This window comes from Haliotis cracherodii, unplaced genomic scaffold (genome assembly GCF_022045235.1).
Source record: "Haliotis cracherodii isolate W230 unplaced genomic scaffold, xgHalCrac1.p SCAF_4, whole genome shotgun sequence".
Classification (NCBI taxonomy): Eukaryota; Metazoa; Mollusca; class Gastropoda; order Lepetellida; family Haliotidae; genus Haliotis; species Haliotis cracherodii.
In genome coordinates, this window is record NW_027266297.1 from 60,995,316 (window position 1) to 61,016,614 (window position 21,299).

The 21,299-nt window shown below is 37.6% G+C and overlaps 1 protein-coding gene across 1 annotated transcript; it reads right to left on the reverse strand.

Moving 5' to 3' along the window:
• Window positions 1–3,489: 3,489 nt before the first annotated feature.
• Window positions 3,490–14,422, reverse strand: LOC139478745 (uncharacterized). Its single transcript, XM_071261354.1, has 5 exons — window positions 14,083–14,422; window positions 13,383–13,555; window positions 7,792–7,871; window positions 6,926–7,124; window positions 3,490–3,603 (listed from the first exon to the last, which is right to left on the reverse strand). The coding sequence occupies exons 1-5, from the start codon at window positions 14,420–14,422 to the stop codon at window positions 3,490–3,492; spliced, it is 906 nt and encodes a 301-aa protein (XP_071117455.1).
• Window positions 14,423–21,299: the final 6,877 nt, after the last annotated feature.

The window sequence follows — 21,299 nt, forward strand, 5'->3', positions numbered from 1 at the left end:
ATGTTAAACTGCAGCATGGTATCTCAGTGTGCTAGCACTATAAATCGGCATCAGTCCGGACTAGTACAAGCAACCACACAAACACACACAGGTACATGTACGTCGCTATATAAGTGCAATTATCTTGGACGCGACGTTAAACCCCATTTCACTTCACCTCACAGACTTAAGGTTGTGGAAAGGGGTCGCTTCTTAAACCGCTTGTGCTTATGGGTTCTCATCATGAGAAATGAAATCATATTGATGTCACAATGAATAGGGAGTCAGTTATTTCTAAGGCATTTCAGGAATGAACAACTGAAGCGAGTGAGTGAGTGTCTGAGTATAGTTTCACTCCACCTTTAGCAATATCATGGCGGGGGACGCCAGATATGGGCTTCAAACATTGTACCAATGTGGGAAATCGAACCCGGGTCTTCGGCGTGACGAGGGAACGCTTTAACCACTCACTAGGCTACCCCACCGCCCCGACTGAAGCGACGCAGGTCTCAGGAGTGCAACCAACTACAATCATCACACGAATTGCAAGTTGTTTACGAAACATTCAAGGTGGCACATCCACAACAACTATATAATTAAACGCAAAAGTTACGATCACATGGCATAACAATGAGAAAAAAAGACTACTTAATTCAACAAACTTAATTAGTCACAGCGGCCAAAAGGTTAGTAAACAACGAATTTACTATCCTGTCTAAATGATTGCACCAAGATGTTGAGGAAAGTGAATGTCACTTATTAAATGAGTATATAGCACTACATAAACCACACGGTAAAAAGTGGACGCGTGAAGATCCGGGGTAGAATGGGTCTTCAGCAACCCATGCTTGCCGTCAAAGGCACTATGCTTATCGTAAAAGGCGACTAACGGGATCGGGTGGTCAGGCTCGCTGACTTGGTTCATGCATGTCATCGTATCCCTTTTGCGTGGGACCCGTGAAGATCCAGGGTAGAATAGGTCTTCAGCAACCCATGCTTGCCATAAAAGGCGACTATGCTTATCGTAAGAAGCGACTAACGGGATCGGGTGGTCAGGCTTGCTGACTTGGTTGATGCATGTCGTCGTATTCCAACTGCGTGGATAGATGCTCATGATGTCAATCACTGGATTGTCTGGTCCAGACTCGATTATTTTAAAGACCGCCGTCATATAACTTGTAATATTGCTTAGTGCGGCGTTAAACAACAAACAAACAAACATAATTTGAAACGATGCACATTCAAATGTCAAGTCACTCGCTCACGCTGTGCAGAACTGCTTGCCTTTGTCGTTTTTGGGATCCAGTGGTTATAGGTTCGAGTCTAAGATTTGTTCTGATTATGAATAAATTTATAGATCCTTCGATTACTACGTCTTTCCTCATTTGAATTGACATTTAAAGTGATTCAGAGTAGTTACAGATTCCCTCTGATAAACCATGGGGAACGGGTGGTTACTTTGTGCTTGATGTGTGACCTGGCTAGCATTGGGTGATCGTGTGTCGACGGCATAATCTCTTCCCATGCAGTTCACCAGTGGCCAAGTGAGTGAGTGAGCTGGGTTTAACGCTGATTTGAACAGTAGTATTCCAGTGAAATCACGGCGTGTGGGAGGAAAGCTCGGAGTGATGCAGGTCTCAGACGTTTACCATTTCTGTGAAACCCACCAGCACGGGTATGGTGCGGAGAAACTTTGCGACATAATCAGGGTTAACCGGTGTTCGAACAGTCAAAAAAAGGTTTCTGGCGTGCTCATGGAACGCAATTCTGCACAGTGAATTTCGGCGCCTCAAACGGGCTCCTACAACTGGCTCATACTTGATTATGATCGGTCCTCTTTCTCAACCTTAGAGTATTGCTGACTGAGGCGCAACACAGATCTTTACTCATTTACTCAAATATGTGTTATAACGAACTACCGCACCGATCCTAACTACCTGTGGGGATTCCAGGTAAGAATATAGGTCTCCAGCAACCAATGCTTGTTGGCGAGTAAATGGATCAATGACTTGCAATTGAAAGTTTATGTGCTTTATACGCACATGTGTGATGCACACAGTCAAAAAGATACAACAATAGGTTTGTCCTTTACTCACTTTCGGTTTACTACATAAGCTTATGATCGGGACACAGCAGTATTACACATAGATACGGAAAACAACCAAAGGAAAAACACTCAGTATAAATGTCAAAACAATGGGGATTATTAACTGTTGACATCTCAAGTTTATTGAATAGGTCTTCAGCAAACCATGCTTGACTTGGTTGATACATGTCATCGTATCCCTTTTGCGCGGGACCCGCGAAGATCCGGGGTAGAATAGGTCTTCAGCAACCAATGCTTGCCGTAAAGGGCGACTATGCTTGTCGTATGATGCAACTCACGGGATCGGGTGGTCAGGCTCGCTGACTTGGTTGAAGCATGTCATCGATCCCAATTGCGTGGATCGATGTTCATGATATCAATCACTGGATTGTCTGGTCCAGCCCCGAATATATACAGACTGCCGTCATATAGCTGGAATATTGCTGAGTGCGGCGTTAAACAGCTAACAAACAAACCAACCAACCAATCAAGTTCATAGATTTTTTGTAAGGCATTACCTCACAGACGAAGGAACCCAATGCCCTCAAATATCATTGCTGATTATGCGATGAAATGGATTGGGTTGTCAGGCTCTACTTACTATTCAAATATCGCCGTCAAACAATATTGCCGATAATGAGACTACCTGTCATTCAAAAACTTAGCTGTCAAAAAAAATTGTCGAGGCTTTGGGGTTTCTCACTATTTTTCAAAATAATTACCGTATTTTCTCTATTACGTCGGGCATCCAATACACGCCGACCTTTAATCATACGCCCTGTCAAAGGAATAGAAGCAGGGCCCCTATTAGACGCCTGGTCTCTGATACTGTGAGAAGTTGGTGATTAATAATCACCTTTTCTGCAAATTTACCCTTTGAAGGACTGTAGAATTTGAATTATTTGGGATTTGTTAAGGTTGTGAGTTGCCGCGGAGGCAGCATTAAACGGGCGTCTAATAGAGAAAATGCATCATTCCTCCTCAAAGTCGTCCTCTATCATCAACTCAATCCATCAAACAGTTCAAAAGAAGAAGTCAAGTAAACATTTGTCATTATTTCATTACAAACAACAGGCACCATAAATGTGTGTTGGTATATCTTGTCACCAAAAGCATAGATCCGTGAATAGAACAATTCACAGAACAAAAGGGACTAAGTATCCATCATGTGTATTGGGTGAGCCACATTGAGTGATTATCAATTCAATCCTAAAGCAGTTCTGGGGAGGCTTAAAGTAAACACGCTAATGATGCTGATGTGCCATTACAAACAACCGGCAGCATACATGTGATGGCAGATATTGTGACATAAACAATATAAATATGTGGACCCGAGACTAGAACAGTTCTCATAACAAAGGAGTTTTTTCTATGTCTTAATTCTTTGTACCTACACAGAAGAACACATAACGGTTATCGAATGTTCAAATTAACAAAACCTGTTCAATGTTTGCTCCGTAAAATATCTTTACAAGGTCCACACTGTCTCTCGGGAGACGATGTTGAAAGGTAAACAACATCGCACCATTCACCATGCACTGAAACGTAAAAATGGAAGAGTCAATGCATAACAGTGGATACGTTTAATGATCAAACATCATATATACACTTTTGTCTTCTTTTGATGCAAGGCGCACTCACTATACACACAGAAATATCAGTAGACAAGGAGACATGAAGATACAGTTCTCTCGGTGGTTTCATCGTGTCTAGATATTTGGCAGGGGCAAAGTGTGGTTATGTGATGCAGGGAAACATCTACCATACCCAATATATATTGGCATATTTGTTTGTATGTTGTTTAACGCCGCACTCAGCAATATTCCAGCTATATGACGGCGGTCTGTAAAATAATCGAGTCAATAATCAATAATCACGCAATTGGGATCGATGACATGTATCAACCAAGTCGACCACCCGATCCCGTTAGTCGCCTTTTACGATGAGCATAATCGCCTATTACGGCAAGTATGGGTTGCTGAAGACCTATCCTACCCCGGAATCTTCACGGGTCTATATTGGCATGCATGAAAGTAATCAAACTGAACAATTGATATAATTGCGCCCGAGTAATTGCTGTACAATAAGTACCACAGGGGGGATTTTTACCTTTATTTCTCATTGATTTAGAATATTTTCTGTTGAAAAAAACAAGTGTAAAGACGAAACCTTTATGGTAAATGCATTCATTTACTTTAAATTATTTTAAAATGCTGACGACATTGTACTTATGTCTGACAATGCAAAATATCTGAAATTTACTCTCTTTTACAAACTTGTCATAAACCCAATTAAAACAAAATTACCAACTTTGCATGGCCTCAAGAAAGATAAGAAACATGTTTTGTGTCTTTCCGATATATTTGTAGAAAATGTTTGTAGCTATAAGTACCTCGACATAGGTTAAAAAAAACATCTTTACTCTTATCAAAAATGACCTCATGCAGTCTGCTACTAAAGCCATGTTTAATGTTATTTAAATGATTAAATATCAACATTTGTTCATTTAATATCAAGTTACACTTTTTGACTCTATTATAAAGCCTATATCTGTCTGTACCTGTGAAAGTTGGGCTTCTTTAACCAAATACTGCCTGAACATGTACAATCTAGAATCGTCAGACTTAGTAGCCAAAAAGTACCCTCATGGTAATTATACTCGGTGACCCTGGAATGTTGCCTGTTTTTTGCCTAAATATGCTTTGCTTCTGGTCTAAGCTACTACAAGCAGATACAAAAGATAATCTTCTTTTGTATACACTCAAATATTGTATGAATATGAAAAATATATGTTTATACACAGTTGAGAATACACTTGGCAAGGGATTTAGTGACATATGAAAACGATATCTAAAAATACCATAAATAACAGCGATAAACCTCTTTTCATATTCATACGAAATCTCTGTGAAACACTTGAGAACACTCTTGACATGGGATATAGTAATATACTGAACAACAAAATTTCCTGTGACATTGAATAAGCGATTTGCAACAGATAAAAGACTCTTGTAAGTGTTCACGTGGTTTCATTTGCCATACTGACTTCAGAAAATGCGTGATTTCATAAAAAGAACCATGAACATGCCCAAATGGCAATTTACAAATCAATAGCGTGTGTGTCCACCTCTGGTTGCGATGCAAGCAACACATCTTCGTCTTATGGAATGGACCAGACGTCGCACAATGTCCTGTGGGATATCTGTCCTACCATCCTATTGTGAACTGCCATTCTAATTGCTAATTGTAAACCTAGTTAATTTTTGTAATACATTTGTTGATTGTATACCGCTGGTTGGTTGGTCACATTGGGTACTTTTACGTACAGATTTCTGGGTTAACATATTGCTTCAATTTTGGAATCGACACATAACATTTTCTATAACACGTTTTGATGCTTATTGTCATCGAAATGTTATATCTCCTAGATTAAATGTTAAGTATCTAAAAGAATGGAAGGACCATGTACAAACTGTATTCGAAGTCATCAACTTATCGACTTATCTGATTTACTTATCTGATTTACGGCACAAACCACACTTACTTATGAATTATATGGTCTTCTTATTGTTATATGGCAGTGAAATGTATTGTAAAAAAATCATTGTCACTGTATTACATTGTTTCTGTTGTGATTCAGTAGAAGTTCATTCCATTGTGTTTGGACAATGATTAGTTGTCATTAATGTAGTAATATCTGATGTAAGAAGTGGTGAGGAAGTTATATAATATTAAGATGCTGTAATTATCTGTAAACTTCCGGTATAGCATGGATCAATGTCAAGTGTTACAGAAACATGTGGAATATTCTGTAATAGTCATCTGACACTGACTGGTCTGGCACTGTGTAGAAAGTGTTGGGAGCTGGTTAGACGATATATGCAGAGCGGGTGCATGCCTGTCATCTCACGTTTCATCTGACATCAAGACAAGCTTTTGTGCAAAGATCACTTTCCATCACGGATTCCCTCAGGAGCTTGTTGCTCACTGTTGCTGCGAACTTATTATTCTTATTCTTGTCATTTCCACTGTTCTCACATGTTATACTGCCATTGATTATTGTAAAACCACACTATTGTGTACTGTCAAATAATTGCTATGGAGTAATTTGTATTGATTTGTAAACTATGCTATTTATTTCTCTGAGAGGTATTGAGAAGTTGGAGTACTAAGTAAGGATAAGATAAATGGATGAACAACTTCGAATTCTTTATTACAATTAGGGGCAACCTTTAGGTGTAGGTTCTAACACCGTTATCAAGCAAGTGATCATCAATTGCTTGATAACGGTGTTAAAACCTACACCAAAACGTTGAAGTTGTTCATCCAATTATCTTATCCTTACTTATGCTAATTTTGTAATACAATTGTTGTTTGTTTGTTTGTTAGTTTCGCACTAAATTATTTTTTCTAAGTTAACATAGTTTCAGTTTTAGAACCGACATGTTAAGTTACGCTGTGTAAAACGCTGAACTGAAATAAAGAGTTCTGGTTTGAACAGCGTAACAGCGTGATGTGGGAGGCAGGCCACGTGACCCATCGAGTCAGTTAAATGATGTTGTGCAACCTGATTGTTCATAACAGTGACATCACTGGCCACAGACAAGAGGCTGGAGTGAAAATGTGAACTTGCAAATTCGCCCTTTCGATAGATTTACTTCACCTCTTCGTTGTGTGTCCCGTCCCATAGTTTATTGAAAAGTAGTATACCCTTATGGCATTATGATATTGGAAGCATGTATTGTTTTTTGTTTTTTTAAACAAGTGCTTAATTGAAATCGGGGCTTATTTTCCAAATGGCTACAAATACACTTACAGCCCTTTCAAAATCAAGATTTAGAGAACATTCCAGAATCTTACCTGGAATTCTGTAGCAGTTGAAAATATATCCATCGTAAACTTCTTTGCAATTTCAAACGGGAAAGTGGAAACCAAGTCAGACTCTTTCCCCTGCCAGGTTGAGGAAATACGACTAGTCCTCACCACAGTCAGCTGGTCAATTATTACTTTAATCATCAGTGAATAGTCTTCATTTGCAGTGACGAAGTCAATGCGAAACCTTCATTGTGAAACAAAAAAGTTAATAAATCATTACACAAATACAAAAAGTCAACGCAAGAGATTAATCAGTCTTGATTATCTGCTGTGAAAGGCAAAACCGTGATGACAATTATATAAATGGATCACTGAAAATCATTGACCACAATAGAAATGTCACAGATGCTTAATCTAAACGACATTTCCTCAACATGAAGCATATTCCAGGACATGGCCACTATAAAGATGCTACTGATGTAATGTAACCAAGTGTTCGGCGAAACCTGGAGTTGATACCCTTCTACATATTTAGCCCGCATAACGTCTGAAGGTCTCGAACATGCTGTGCAAAGATGTAAACACAACAATTTTCCATATATCAAACTGTGTCACAGGACAACAGATAAACATTAGCTTGGTGACACTTAGTCAGCTCTCATTAAGAGCATTGAATGGGGTATGGCTCTAAGGAGATTCAAGGAATACACTCCAGAGTGTCATTGGGGATCTGCTCGGACTTGATTTATTCTTTTTATGATTGAAAGACGTTATTGTTGGGTGCTTGGTGCGCATCGCACTTTCAATTCAAAGACATGTGACGACAATAGCTTTTTTGATGCTACATCTACAGCTGCTGTTGCTGCTTGTACATGAGGCGCTACAATCTCCAAACTAACATATACACATACTCGTTTCCTGTTGGCGTCCCAACAAAAGACAATCCAGAATCCAAAGCATGTATATACGTTCCACTGACGCGTAGAGGAGTCTAGAACAACAAAATAAGGCATGTCAGTTACAATAGTTTTATGTTTATAGACTGATGATTACAGTGAATAAGTGATTTTCGCTCAATACCATTTTGACCATATTGTTTGAAAAAAAGCTTGAAGTGACCATCTAAAAACGTTGAGTTTGGGTACGGTGCTGACAAACCAAAAATCAAAATCAGACATTCGACCTTAGAATCATCGTATTCTGCTAGTCTTTAGGCGACTGTTCCAAGCCTCTGATTAATATAGGGAAACTTTTAGCTGCTTACATAATTTATTAAATGCTATCAACAAAGGACAGTGGCGTAATTTTCACCGGTTTAATCTAATGTTGACCTAAAGTTGAGCAATGAGCTTTGATTTCGTCCGAAACATATCCTCATTGATAGCATCAGTGTGATATTTGTGTAATACATTTTGATGAGAACAATGCATACCTATGGGCACCAATTGCACTCCCCTTCTTGATGATCGGCTTCTTTTAGCACATGAATCATAATTTTTGAACGGATTGGCAAAATCGAAACAAGGCCTTTTTTGCAAAGAAGAACTTGAGCTTCGTTAATATCGATGATCTGATATCATTCAATAATCATGAAATAGACAATTCCCTTTGAATGATTTACCCACCCGAACTGTAAATGAAAGAGACAAGTGAAAGCGTCTCATCTGTTACATATTTAGATATATGCATAAAGATTTAGAGTGTCAACAAAGTCTCCACTAGACTGTACAAGTGTGATGACTTCAACTTTCCAAAAGCACACTTTCCCTTTGTAACAAGCTACTAGTATATTCCAGCAGCTCCAGCCTTTGGTGCTTACTTTTCAAAACACTTCGCTTTTACGTTGGTTTCTTCTTTCCAGAAAGATGTAAGGTTTTACTTTGTATGATAAATAAAACCTACTGAGAGGTCATACTTTTGAACTATGTCAAATAATTCGCATATAATGTTGGTTTTGACTTGTTCAAAGTCAAGACTATTTTCACATGAAAATGCCATGACGTTAATCGAACCTGCAATCTATCATGTTGGCAATGTAACCTGTGTGTAACTCCCCACCCGATCCCGTTAGTTGACTCTTACGACAAGCATAGACGCCTCTTGAGACAAGCATGGGTTGCTGAAGACCTTTTTCTATAGTTGGTGACAGCGTCCGTCGCCTATCCATTGGTGCACATGCATAATAATGAGCGTTAGACAAGCTCATTTTAAAAAGGAGTTAAGGAGGGTAAACAAATATTGAATAAACATCTCGATACAGGGCAACGTGCCTCCAATAAGCGCCTAATCGTGTGTAGCAACTATACATTGAAGTATTCACTTCAACAATACATAAAATACTCACGCTATTAAAAGTGACATCCAGCCAATAAGGCTACAGTACACCTTAGAGCATTATTATTATTATTATTATTACAAATGATGATACTATCACACATGTACATGTATCACTGTACCGATATAATTTTCAGGAAAGTGTATTCTCCACATTATGTCTTCAATTGTCACCGATACGTACGTAAAACCATTTAGGAATTTTCTTGCAAGACGTGTCTGTAAACATGTTTCCATCGCTTCACTGAAGCGAAATGTCTTAGAGAAATTCTGGAATTCAGGGCATCGTTCCGCAAAGTGATCGTGGCGCTATGACTGTCTATGTTAAAGTATGAGAGTTATGATCAAATTAGCAAGTACATGTCAATTACCCATAAGTCCCATAGTCTAAAACTACCATCGCCATAGCCTCTAGGCTTATCAGATATTGATTTTGCATTACGAGATCGTTTGCCTCACTTCACATCAAATTTCAATTTGTGCTAGTGTTCAATCCTGTTTCACCATTATGATCAAGATCTAAGTTTATAATGAATCGATAGATTTATAATATTTTCTGACATGATTTTATATGTCTACGGATATGTTGTCAATATCTTGAAATGTCATTAAGCAACTTCAAAAAATTCAAATTGAAATATTTTTGACTAAACACTAAAGAGGAAAACTGACACTAAAATCTAACGATTTGAACAAAATATGATGTCATCACAGGTAAATATCTAAATGCCAAAATTTAGCTTTCACACTTTGTCTATTTCAGTATGTTCAGGAGAGGGAGTTAACCAAAAGGAAATATGCCTTTTGGGAGAATTTAATGGGAGCATGGTTAAAATAAGGTCCAAATATAACATATTGCAAAACAGGGAACTGATTTTGTAGTTGAAATTGGTCTTTACCTGGTTATATACTGGATGTAATGAGCCAACTACATGTACTGACGACACATGTACCAAATTTCATGATATTTTGAAAGTAAAAAGTTTCTCAAATTTAAACATATCCCTATCATATATATTTCATATCATGCACAATAATGATTTTGCTACTGGCCAGTTAAACATAGCCTCTTGTTGGGTACGCAGCCATGTTAAATCAATGGTAACTCGCTGGCTAATGAGTAAAAGGCGACTAACGGGATAGGGTGGTCAGGATCGCTGACTTGGTTTATGAATGTCATCAATCCCAATTGCGTGGATCGATGTTCATAAAATCAATAACTGGATTGTCTGGTCCAGACTCGATTATTTTTAGACCGCCGTCATACAGCTGGAATATTGCTGAGTGTGGCGTTAAACAACAAACCAACCAACCAATCACAGTATCAAACACTGGGATTCCTGGTCACGTCGGCAGTGTTGTAGTGTGAATAGATAATTCTACCATGAATCTGGAATTTACTCGATTCTGATTGGTCAATCAGAGGCTATTAAATCACAATAAACTCCCTCTTATTGAAACAGCTGGTTTGACGACCGCATCACCGCGGAAACAAATATTCATAGAATAGAACTACAGTGTATTTTCAGTCTATGAATGTATGTCGTCGTCGTAGGCATATTTAAATAACTATATCTACGATTTTGTTTGTTTTAAAGGCATTACTTAGAAGTTGACGGATGACAAGATAGACACAATTTTTATGGATAACAACTTACAGTATTAAAGAAGTTGTTATCCATAAAAAATTGTGTCTATCTTATATCTACGATTACAGGTTACAAAATGCACACATGCAGTTACTACAATATTCAAAGGATGTGTGGCAATACATTTCGGGCAGAAAACACGATAGAAATCTACAAAGGGAATGAATGTACTTACGTTTTGGAGACAACAGATATCTTGGAATTTTGGCAATTTTCTATATACGACTGTGACGTCATAAGTTACCGTGCATATATGGTTTCAATGCCTGTCATAAGGTCGAGTGAAGTATTACGGTATAAACAAACTGCTTGAGTGTATACAGCGCCTTATTTTGTTCGGTGATTCTGTAATTCAGATCGATAACCCACTCAAAACACTGGTCTCAACCCATGCCGCTTCACTCAGTATATTTGCTAACACCAAAGATTTCGCGTTTTACTTAGTCGTGGAAGAATGGTGATAAACATACTTAGTTTTTTTTCTGACGCACATTTTCCTAAGATCGGAAAAGTGAAGGTTGTGCGAGAATTGCGTTCACGCGGCACTGGATCTACCTCTCGCTATAAAATTACGCAGAGGTGGAGAATATTAATTTTCCTATTTGATGGTGTAAATGTAACTGCAAATAATAAACCGGTTACGTAAGTGTTGTCCGAGAATTTATTCTGCGTTGAAAAATCAGTAAATTTCTCCGCTTTATTTCGGAAAACCGATAAAAGAACTGTGATACGATTTCTTTTATTTAGAAGCTTTACGAAAAACTGTGAGAGAACAAAATACTGTCTTATATCTGAACGACATAACTACATATCAAATGGAGTTGTATGCGTATGTATAACGACATACATTCAATGCCAAAAATAGCATGCCGTAGATGACGAAAACTGATTTTTTCTCTGTGACGTCAAAAGGCTACGGAGTTTCACACGTACAAAGAAAAGGGGGCATAACTCCGCTCTGCTTAGCACTAGTTTATTGTAACTCAGGTCACTTAGTGAGAATTAGCTGTGAGTAAGGACAATTTATTTTCGTTGTGTTTTGTTCACGAGGAACCAAACTATTCCAACACAAATATCGATATTGAAACTGTATACGTTTAGTTATAAATAAAAACACATATAAGAAATGATGAAATCGTACTTCATAAATAAGAGGTAATAGGGAAATGGATGACCCTATCTAACCTATAACTTAGTATTAGATTCCAACATTCTCCTGTTTGTGTAAGTGTAATTTGACTATTGTTGTACCATTATTAATGGATCACTAGCCTTATCATCAAATGTAATGAAATACCCAAAACATGCATATTCTGAAAATGTTGAGCCAATTTCTTGAACGAATAGACGAATGGATAGTTCAAAATAGGAGAAAATGCTACACTACTAAAATCTTAATTTTGCTTTGTTTATATTTCAAACAAGTGCAATTTTTCGAGCACAGCGTTCGTTTTCACACCAAACTTATTTTGCTTGATTTCATCTAGCCACTTTGTCTTGGCGGCAAAGACCATTGGTCATTTGATTCTAAAATGTATGAGGAATTCAAGGGTGTATGTATTGCAGCTAAGTTTGAAACATACGTGATGTTACAGGCGTCTCATAACCGATGTACCTGAAACGTGATTTTGTAAACACTATCCAATGTGTCGTAAAGTTCACCTCGGCGTTCGTGTTTGCGTATTTTCCAAAACATTCGAAACGATTCTAGGGTTATCGGAGACGTTTTGGAATGATCATTGGTGATTTGATAAAAGACAGATACCCGTGATCACTAATATGCTAATTTTGCAATTCATTTCTCCGAGTAAATATCCGAAATTTAGTTTTCAAAACATGCTGTAAATGACACCATGAGTGGTGTTTTAGTAATGTGTAAAAAAATAGCGACATTTACGATGTACCTAATATTCAGGGGGCATTTTGAGTGCTTGGTCTAAAACGCAAGTGGATGATATCACAGAACAGGAAATGTCCCACCTTATTCAAAACTGTGAAGTGTATTTGTGTGGGCGGTGTATTTTGAATTTTATTCGACTACAAAGTGAGGGTTGTAGAGGAGAGACATATATGTCCCGGTGGCATCCAGGGAGTCAACACCGCTCTAAGCAATATTCCAGCTATATGACGGTCTGTAAATAATCGAGTCATCGAGTGATAGACATCATGAACATCGATCGGCGCAATTGGAATACGATGACATGTATCAATCGTCACCGAGCCTGACCACCCGATCCCGCTTCGCATCTTATGACAAGCACAGTCGCTTTTTACGGCAAGCATGGGTTGCTGAAGACCTATTCTACCCCGAATCTTCACGGGTGTTTGATACTGTGAGCAACGAACGATGGCAGGCTAGCCGTGCAAAGAAATCTAATTGTAACTACCCGATCCTGATTTAAGGTAGTTCATATGACACAAATTGGGTAAGTGGGTCTTATATGACCCCTCAAATCCCCGCCAATGGTTGTTACACTTACAAAAGTGTACCAGTTACCAGTTTCGTAACTATTCACTACTGTGCTAACACACGTTCCAGGCGCTGGTGCCCATGTAGGGGATGGGGAAAGGCACCAAACAGTAGTATTGATACCCAGGAAAGCTTGTGTACCGCTGCACACGGCTGTTGCGACAAGCCCGCCTTCTATCCTATAGACAAAGGATTGAGGGGGATTCGGTGGACCGCATCCTGCTAACGGAACAAGAGAAAAGGTATCTCAATGTATACGAATGGAATATTTACATGTTAGCTTTAGAATCGTATTATTTAGCTTTGTACATATTTTGTTGACAAATGATTAGTTAGATGAATACATTATCAATCTTTTAAGATCAGGGACAAAATGAAAATATTTATTGTTTCGAGTCACATGCCAAATATGAGAGGATGCATCGAAATATCGACACACCTAATTACCCAGACAATATATCGCGCATTTACCGAGGTGTCGATTACCTCTACAACCAAGACATCAGGATATTGTGGTCAGTTTTAGTGTGTTTCTCTCTCATATATTGTAAATAACATCATTTAAATTAATTGGTAAATACGTTGGTAGGTTAAACAGAGCTGAAGTCGAACAATCGGAGCACCCTCACTTGCGGCAGTGTACGCATGCCTTGGTATGTTATTGTTAATTCATTCATTTGAGAGAGACATAAGTATAATTGCCACTATTACATTGTTGCAGCATTTGTTATGAAATTATTGGAACTCACGTTTCATGACGTAGTATTTGTCCCCACTTGTTTCCGTCTCCGTGGTAGTCTGTGTCTGGTAGGCTGCGTACATGTGACACTGACCGGTGCTGGGGGCAAACCTCACCGCGACACATCGGGTGTGTAGAAGGCATTGGTTGACACAACGGAGAGATTTCGATGTGTGATGTACATAAAAGATGTCCATCGACAAGAAACTGTGACTTGAATCAGCCAGCTTGAACGCTGCTCCAGGTTCGAACTTAAGTTCGCAGTTATGACAGCATACACAGACCAGATACTCAAACATAATTACCTTTGAGATTTGCATCATGCTTTTTATCGGATGTCTCTTCATCATTTTAGGGTGTTTATGCCTACAGATCAAAAGACAAAAGACTTGGTCCAACTGAGCGCGAATGCTTGTTCTGGCAGACTTACACCACACAAACTAAATATAAGATTCCGTGGCATATGGCAACGACAGGCGATCGATATTACCGCCATCCTATGATCAGTGCGTCACTGACATACGGTGTGTATACCTGTTCTTTCCAACAAGTAATGTTTAAAGGGTATTGCAGTTTTGTGTATTACGCAAAAGAAGTTAGGAACCACCTGATACTTTCATATTACGATAGTTAATCTGTAATGTCATGTCAGCATCAACCCTTTAGTCATGGGTGACCCAGTGTACCGTCGGCCTGCAATGATTCTCTGATCGTCGGTTCTAATGTCAGATGCGCATTAATGATAAATATACGTTTGTCAGCATCCTCGATTTCACCACACTGGTCATCATCTTAGACCTGTATCACGTCGCGATTTTACCCTCACAATATGTTGATAAGTCAATAAATAGTGAGTGAGTTAATATTTAACGTCACATCGGCAATATTGCATCCAAAATTTAAATTTAAAAATATATATTCAAACTGTATAAAATTCTGTCGACGAAGGACAGTAAAACAACTAGATTTTCACAGATGTATGTTTAAAACTAGTACATAACCATAAAATATGACAATTCAAAACAATACAATATATCACATTGGGCTATATATCACAAGCAACTAAAGTGAGGTCACCATACTGGGGACTATTGGGACAAACAAATATTCTACGATTAAAACACTGGCAGATATAAAATTACTTTGATTTATGTGGGCTTACAAATCCTCTCCGGGGAAAAATATTTTTACGCTGCTTCAACCCCCTTTTGAGGATATAGCCACTAACAATCTCAGTTAGTAATCAGTTAATACTACTAATTTATAAAATATATATCTTTCTATATCAACATTTATTAATTAATTCTAATTCCTTTAAAAAACCGATGATTAAAGGAGCATGTATGTGATTAAAAAGATCCGTTATTGATGACACTTTGAAATATTTATCCCTTGTGATGGAAATATCAACACAGTCAAGCAAGACCTGCTTGACAGTGATTCTTTCATCACCAGGGATACAAATGGAGGATCATCACCTTTCAAAAAATATTCTTGTGTGTACCTGCTATGGCCAATACGACATCGTCGCATTAGGACCTCTTCAAATCTGGATTGACAACCCAAGTAGGTATAACCGATAGTTGGTTAAAGTTCATGTAATTTATTGATACCCACCTGGGTGTCCCATTTCTTTTGCATGAGATCTCTGATATAACATCTAATAACTGGCTTATAATCACTGTATGGGATCAGAAGTGGTGTCACAGATTTGTTGAGTGCGGCCATTGTGTTACTAATGATTCCAACATGGCTCGGTCACCAACAAAATACGATGTCGTATTGGCCAGTGGCAAGATCATTATGTAATTCAACGATTTGGAGTTTAAGTGGATGTTTACAAGACATAATTTTAATAGCCTGAAGGCCCGAAAGTGAATCTGAAATATATATGAACTTTTGATATGTAGATTGGTTATTGATATATTTTAGAGCTGTTAAAATGACATTCACTTCTGCTGTAAAAATGGAGCTGTCATCTTGTAATCTTGATGATATTGATCTGGATCCAATGATAGTGGCACTAGCAACTGCGTCACCATCCTTGGATCCATCTGTCAAAAATAGATTTGTGAGTATCATATGTGTTTCTTAATTCATTATAGTGTTGTTGATAAAGAAGTTATTTTGTTGCAGATTTCTGAAGTTTAGTTAAATTAAGGAGAAGCAAAAAGCTGGGTTGGGGCTATTGTGTCAAGATATATTCTTGAAACAGCAACAAATGGTTGAATTCATATTCCAAAAGGTGGGAAAAGTGAAGATTTCTTTTCATAAAGGTCACCATAAAGGGGGTTAAATACGCAGTCAAACGCTGGGTTAGATTTGTTTGAATAAAATTTGGTTAAATATTGTAATGATAATTTTAGATGACGTTGTTTCAATGAAGGCTCATCAGCCTCCACATATACAACGAAACCACTTTCAACAAATCGAGGGCCTTCAGGCATTTAGTCTTCAAATAGTTTATATGCGGCAAAAAGGTCAAGTGATGATCAAAAATTATACCAAGGAACTTGGCCTCTTTTACAACTTTAATAAGAGCTCCATCCAAAACTAATTCAGGGTCTTTATGAGGTTTATATTTTCTACAAAAATAAATGCAGTTAGTCTTGGCTTTTGAAAACTTTAAACCATTTTCAGCGGACCATTTATGAATTTTAATAAAACATAACTGCAGTTGCCTTTCAATAGTAAGCATCTTTTTACCACGACAGGATATATTAAAATCATCCACAAAAAGTGATCCATCAATTGAAACTTTCGATAAACTATTCATCTTTCTGCTGAATAATGTGAGAGACAAAATACTGCCCTGTGGGACGCACTGATCCTGATTATAATGAACAGACAGGCTGGTACCCACGCGGACTTGAAATTGTCTGTCTGTTAAAAAGTTGGATATAAACTGAGGCAAACGACCTCGCAATCCAAAGTTATGTAAAACTTTTAAAATACCATGTTTCCATGTCGTGTCATATGCTATTTCGAGATCGAAAAAGATAGACACTGCATGTTGTTTGTTTTTTATGGCATTTTTAACAAATGATTCCAAACGTACTAAATGATCGATAGTACTTCTGTTCTTACGGAAACCACATTGTATATTTGTAATGAGATTGTTGGTTTCTAAGTACCAAACAAGTCGATTATTTATCATGCGTTCCATGGTTTTGCAAACGCACCTTTTCAATGAAATTGGTCGATAATTTGATGGATCTGTGTGATCACGTCCTGGTTTAGGTATTGGAACAACAATGGCATCACGCCAAGACGGTGTAAATCGTCCAGACGTCCATATTTCATCAAAAATATTTAACAGTAATTGCAAACATGATTCTGGTTACTGCTTCAGGAGTTGTTAATGTATGTTATCAGCTCCAGTAGCAGTTCCTTTAGCTTGTCCGAGGGCAGTATGTAGTTCATGTATAGAAAATATTTCATTGTAATCTTCCCAATTATCTGAATTAAAATTGATAGTTTTCTTTTCCTGCTGCTTTTGGTATTTTTGAAATTGAGGCACATAATTGGAAGAGGAAGAATGTTTGACCAAAGTTTTACCCAGTTTATTTGCAATATTAGAGTTATCAGTTACCAACTCATTCCCATTCTTAAGATGGTGAATGCCAGATTTAGATCCCTTACCTTTGATTTTCTAGATCATGTTCCATACCTTGGACATCGGCGTTCGTGAATGTATTTTTGAAAACGTAAGCTTGCCAAGACATACGTTTATTTTGCTTAAATGTACGCCGTGCTTTAGCAGTTAGAATTTTGAATTGATTTAAATTATGCACCATAGGATGGCGACGGAAATAATGTTCAGATTTCTTCCGTGCCTTTCTAGCTTGCTTGCAGGTATCATTGAACCATGGTTTACTAATGTGTGGATTTGCAGAGGACTTGGGGATACAAAGTCCAGTTAGCATTTGTGAAATTCCATCTTGATGATCGAGGAACATCAGTAGGAGCTATTGATTGAAGAATAGTTGGAAAATGGTCACTTCCACAGAGGTCGTCGTGGACTTAACATTCGAATTCATTTAACAAATCTGAGGTTGTAAGTGATAAGGCAAGTGAGGAATAGGTGCCTGTACCAGGATGTAAATAGGTTTTAGAGTTATCATTAAAAATGCATAAAGTGTTATCAGAAATGAAATCCTCTAGTATCTTCCTTTCCCGGTTGGAATCAGCACTTCCCCAAAGTGGATTATGTCCATTTAGGTCGCCCATAATGATACAGGGCTTGGGGAGCTGGTCATACAGTGCTTGAAGGTCAGTTTGTTGAAGAGGAGAAGATGGAAGAACATAAAGTGAGCATAATGTAAATACAATGTTTGAAGGTGTGTATTTAGAGGAACGGGGCTATGTATAACACCCTGCCTCACAAATATGGTGATACAGGGCTTGGGGAGCTGGTCATATAGTGCTTGAAGGTCAGTTTGTTGAAGAGGAGAAGATGGAAGAACATAAAGTGAGCATAATGTAAATACAATGTTTGAAGGTGTGTATTTAGAGGAACGGGGCTATGTATAACACCCTGCCTCACCATATGGAACATCCTCTTATCTGGAGTTGATCGGCATCTTTAAAATAAGTTTCCTGTTAACAAAATGCTGATGGTTTAAAATCTTGTATTAATATCTGTAAATCATTAAAATGATTTTTTAGCCCTCTGCAATTCCACTGCATACTTTTATTAGAGCCGCTGATGGTGGCTCAACTGGAGATAGTGAGCGAGAGGAAGACCCTTTCCCATGGACTGGGACTGAGGGAACAACATCCATCGCCAAAGGTTCAAAAGGGTTATGAACCTCTACAGGAGTATTTGGAGGAGAAGGCTCTTTTGCTCTTTTTGACAAATTGGCTTTGCCCTGAACATTTTCAATTTCATATATCTTGTCTAATTCTGATGGATTAGACCGTGTTGTGGATGGGGTGAGACTCTTTGTTTGGGAAGCAGTTGTCAATTGGTCACCAAGGTTTATGAGGTCAGCCTGTACCTAAGAGATGTCTGTTTGAGTAGATGCCGTTGACATCGTGGGAGCTGGTTTTGTGGTAGACACAGGCAGCTGAATAGGTTTTATTGTTTGGAGTCAGGGATGGAAAAAGTAACTTTTTTGCTTCTGTGTAAGAAATATTGTTTGTACATTTAAGTTTTAGTATTTTGGATGGAGACAAGTGCTCTCCATCACAGTTTGCACATTTGATGTCATTTGTGCAATCTGAACTTTCATGAGTTACGCTGCAACGGAAGCATCATATCTTGTCTTGGCAGTGCAATATTTAGCCCCATGACCGAATTTCTGACACTTGTAACACCAGAGTGGATTTGGAACATGAACCTCCACTCCGATGGAAAAGTAACCAGCTTTGATTGATTTGGGTAGAGTTGAAAGTGAAAACGTGAAAAGGTAGGTCCGCGTATTTACAATATTTCCATTTTCAGTTTTTCTTGTAAAACGTTTGACTGTAGTGACACCTTGGTTTTTCAATTCAACTGCATTGTCTTCCTCTGTCATGTCTGCGAGACAGCGAGCACGATCTCTCACAATGCCTCTGATTGAATTCAGTGATTTGTGTTCAGAAACAACAACGACACAAAGGTCGATCACCCGGTAAGACATTTTTTTCCTACTCATTATATTGTGTTGGCCAGGGACGGACTTTTCACATTATATAGTAATGATCTCTTTTGTCAGCTTACCATGGGGTAACTATGGGGGCCAACTGCTCGCAGATGACTCAACCATTGTTAAGAGCTCTCCATCAGAACCGCAAAGCCTATTAGATACGTAGATGGCATCTTGTTTATGACGTAAATACAGAGTGATGTCGTTGTATTTGAAATAAATGTATTGCAAATATAACGTGACACTCAGGTGTCTTGTAGAAAGATAGAATTGCCACACAAATTCTATTACGTATGGTGGTGTATACGTTTGTAACAGTATTTCAACACTGGAACGCTCGCAAATTCCACGTGAAAAACTAAAGACTTATCATAACGATGGTTTGTATTCTTTCTTTCTTTCTTTTTTTTATAATATTTTTTATTGTTCCTGGTAAAAGTACATCATTTTTTGGTAGAACTCACTGTACATGACCAGGGTTTTTTAAGCAAGTACATGTCATTCGCACACATCCATACACATATTCACACTCACTAGAAGCTTATTTATTTATAAAGTATTTATGAAGACAGAATGCAGGTTATATATTTAGTAAAGTTTTTGAATAGCAAATATTTATATTTTCAAAGGTTTTCATATAGAATTCAGTCTGTTTGGCTTTATTAAAGTGTCTATATTTTTCTATTTGATAATAATATTTAACCTCATTTTGGAAATGTGTATTGGTTGGTTGGTTATTTTTCATTTTGCATCTGTAAATGTGAAAATTGGCCAATAAGAGTACCAGATCAAAAATATCATCGGTGTGGATATTTTGTGAAAAGCCAAAAAGGATTAGGTCTGAAGTAAGATTTATCTTGCCATGTGCGGACTTATGGATTCAATCCATTGTGAAAATCTTTTCCAGAAGTTTTTGCTTACCCTACAGTCCCAAAACAGATGTTGGATAGATTCTGGCTGGGCATTACAGAAAGTACATAGACAGTTGTCAACAATATGCATCTTGAGTAAATAAGTATTAACAGGTAGAATTCTGTGGAGCAATCTAAGCTGAAACCATATAAGCTAGGCCAGTTCATATCCATTAAAAGTTCCTCTTCCCACTTGTCAATAACTTTTAAACTTTCATCGGTAATATTTCTTTGAGCCTTTTTTACATGAAAAGAGATTGGCAATAGATATATTTGTATTGTTTGTTGTTTCCAGATGCAGGTCTTTATTAATGCCTAATTGTATCATATATTTATTTACTAATCTTGTAATACCATAAAATTCAGGGAAATTTATATATTGAAGTATTTATTACAGAATTGTTGCAATGTCATAAAATTTCCATCATTGTTTAGCAAGCAATGTATGCTGTGTATGTTATTGAGATGAAAGGTTTTGTTATCTAATGATTTGCCATTTATAATAATATTTTTATTGTATAGCAGGGGTTCCCTTAGGAACTCTTCATAATTATTGTTTTTTTTTTATTACTATATTTAGAAAAGGCAGTAAAACAATCTTTCCTAAATTGGTTTTTATTTTTTTTAGCAAGCTTAAGTGGAAAATCACTTCCCATAAATAGTAAATCAGGAAATTCAGGAGTAGT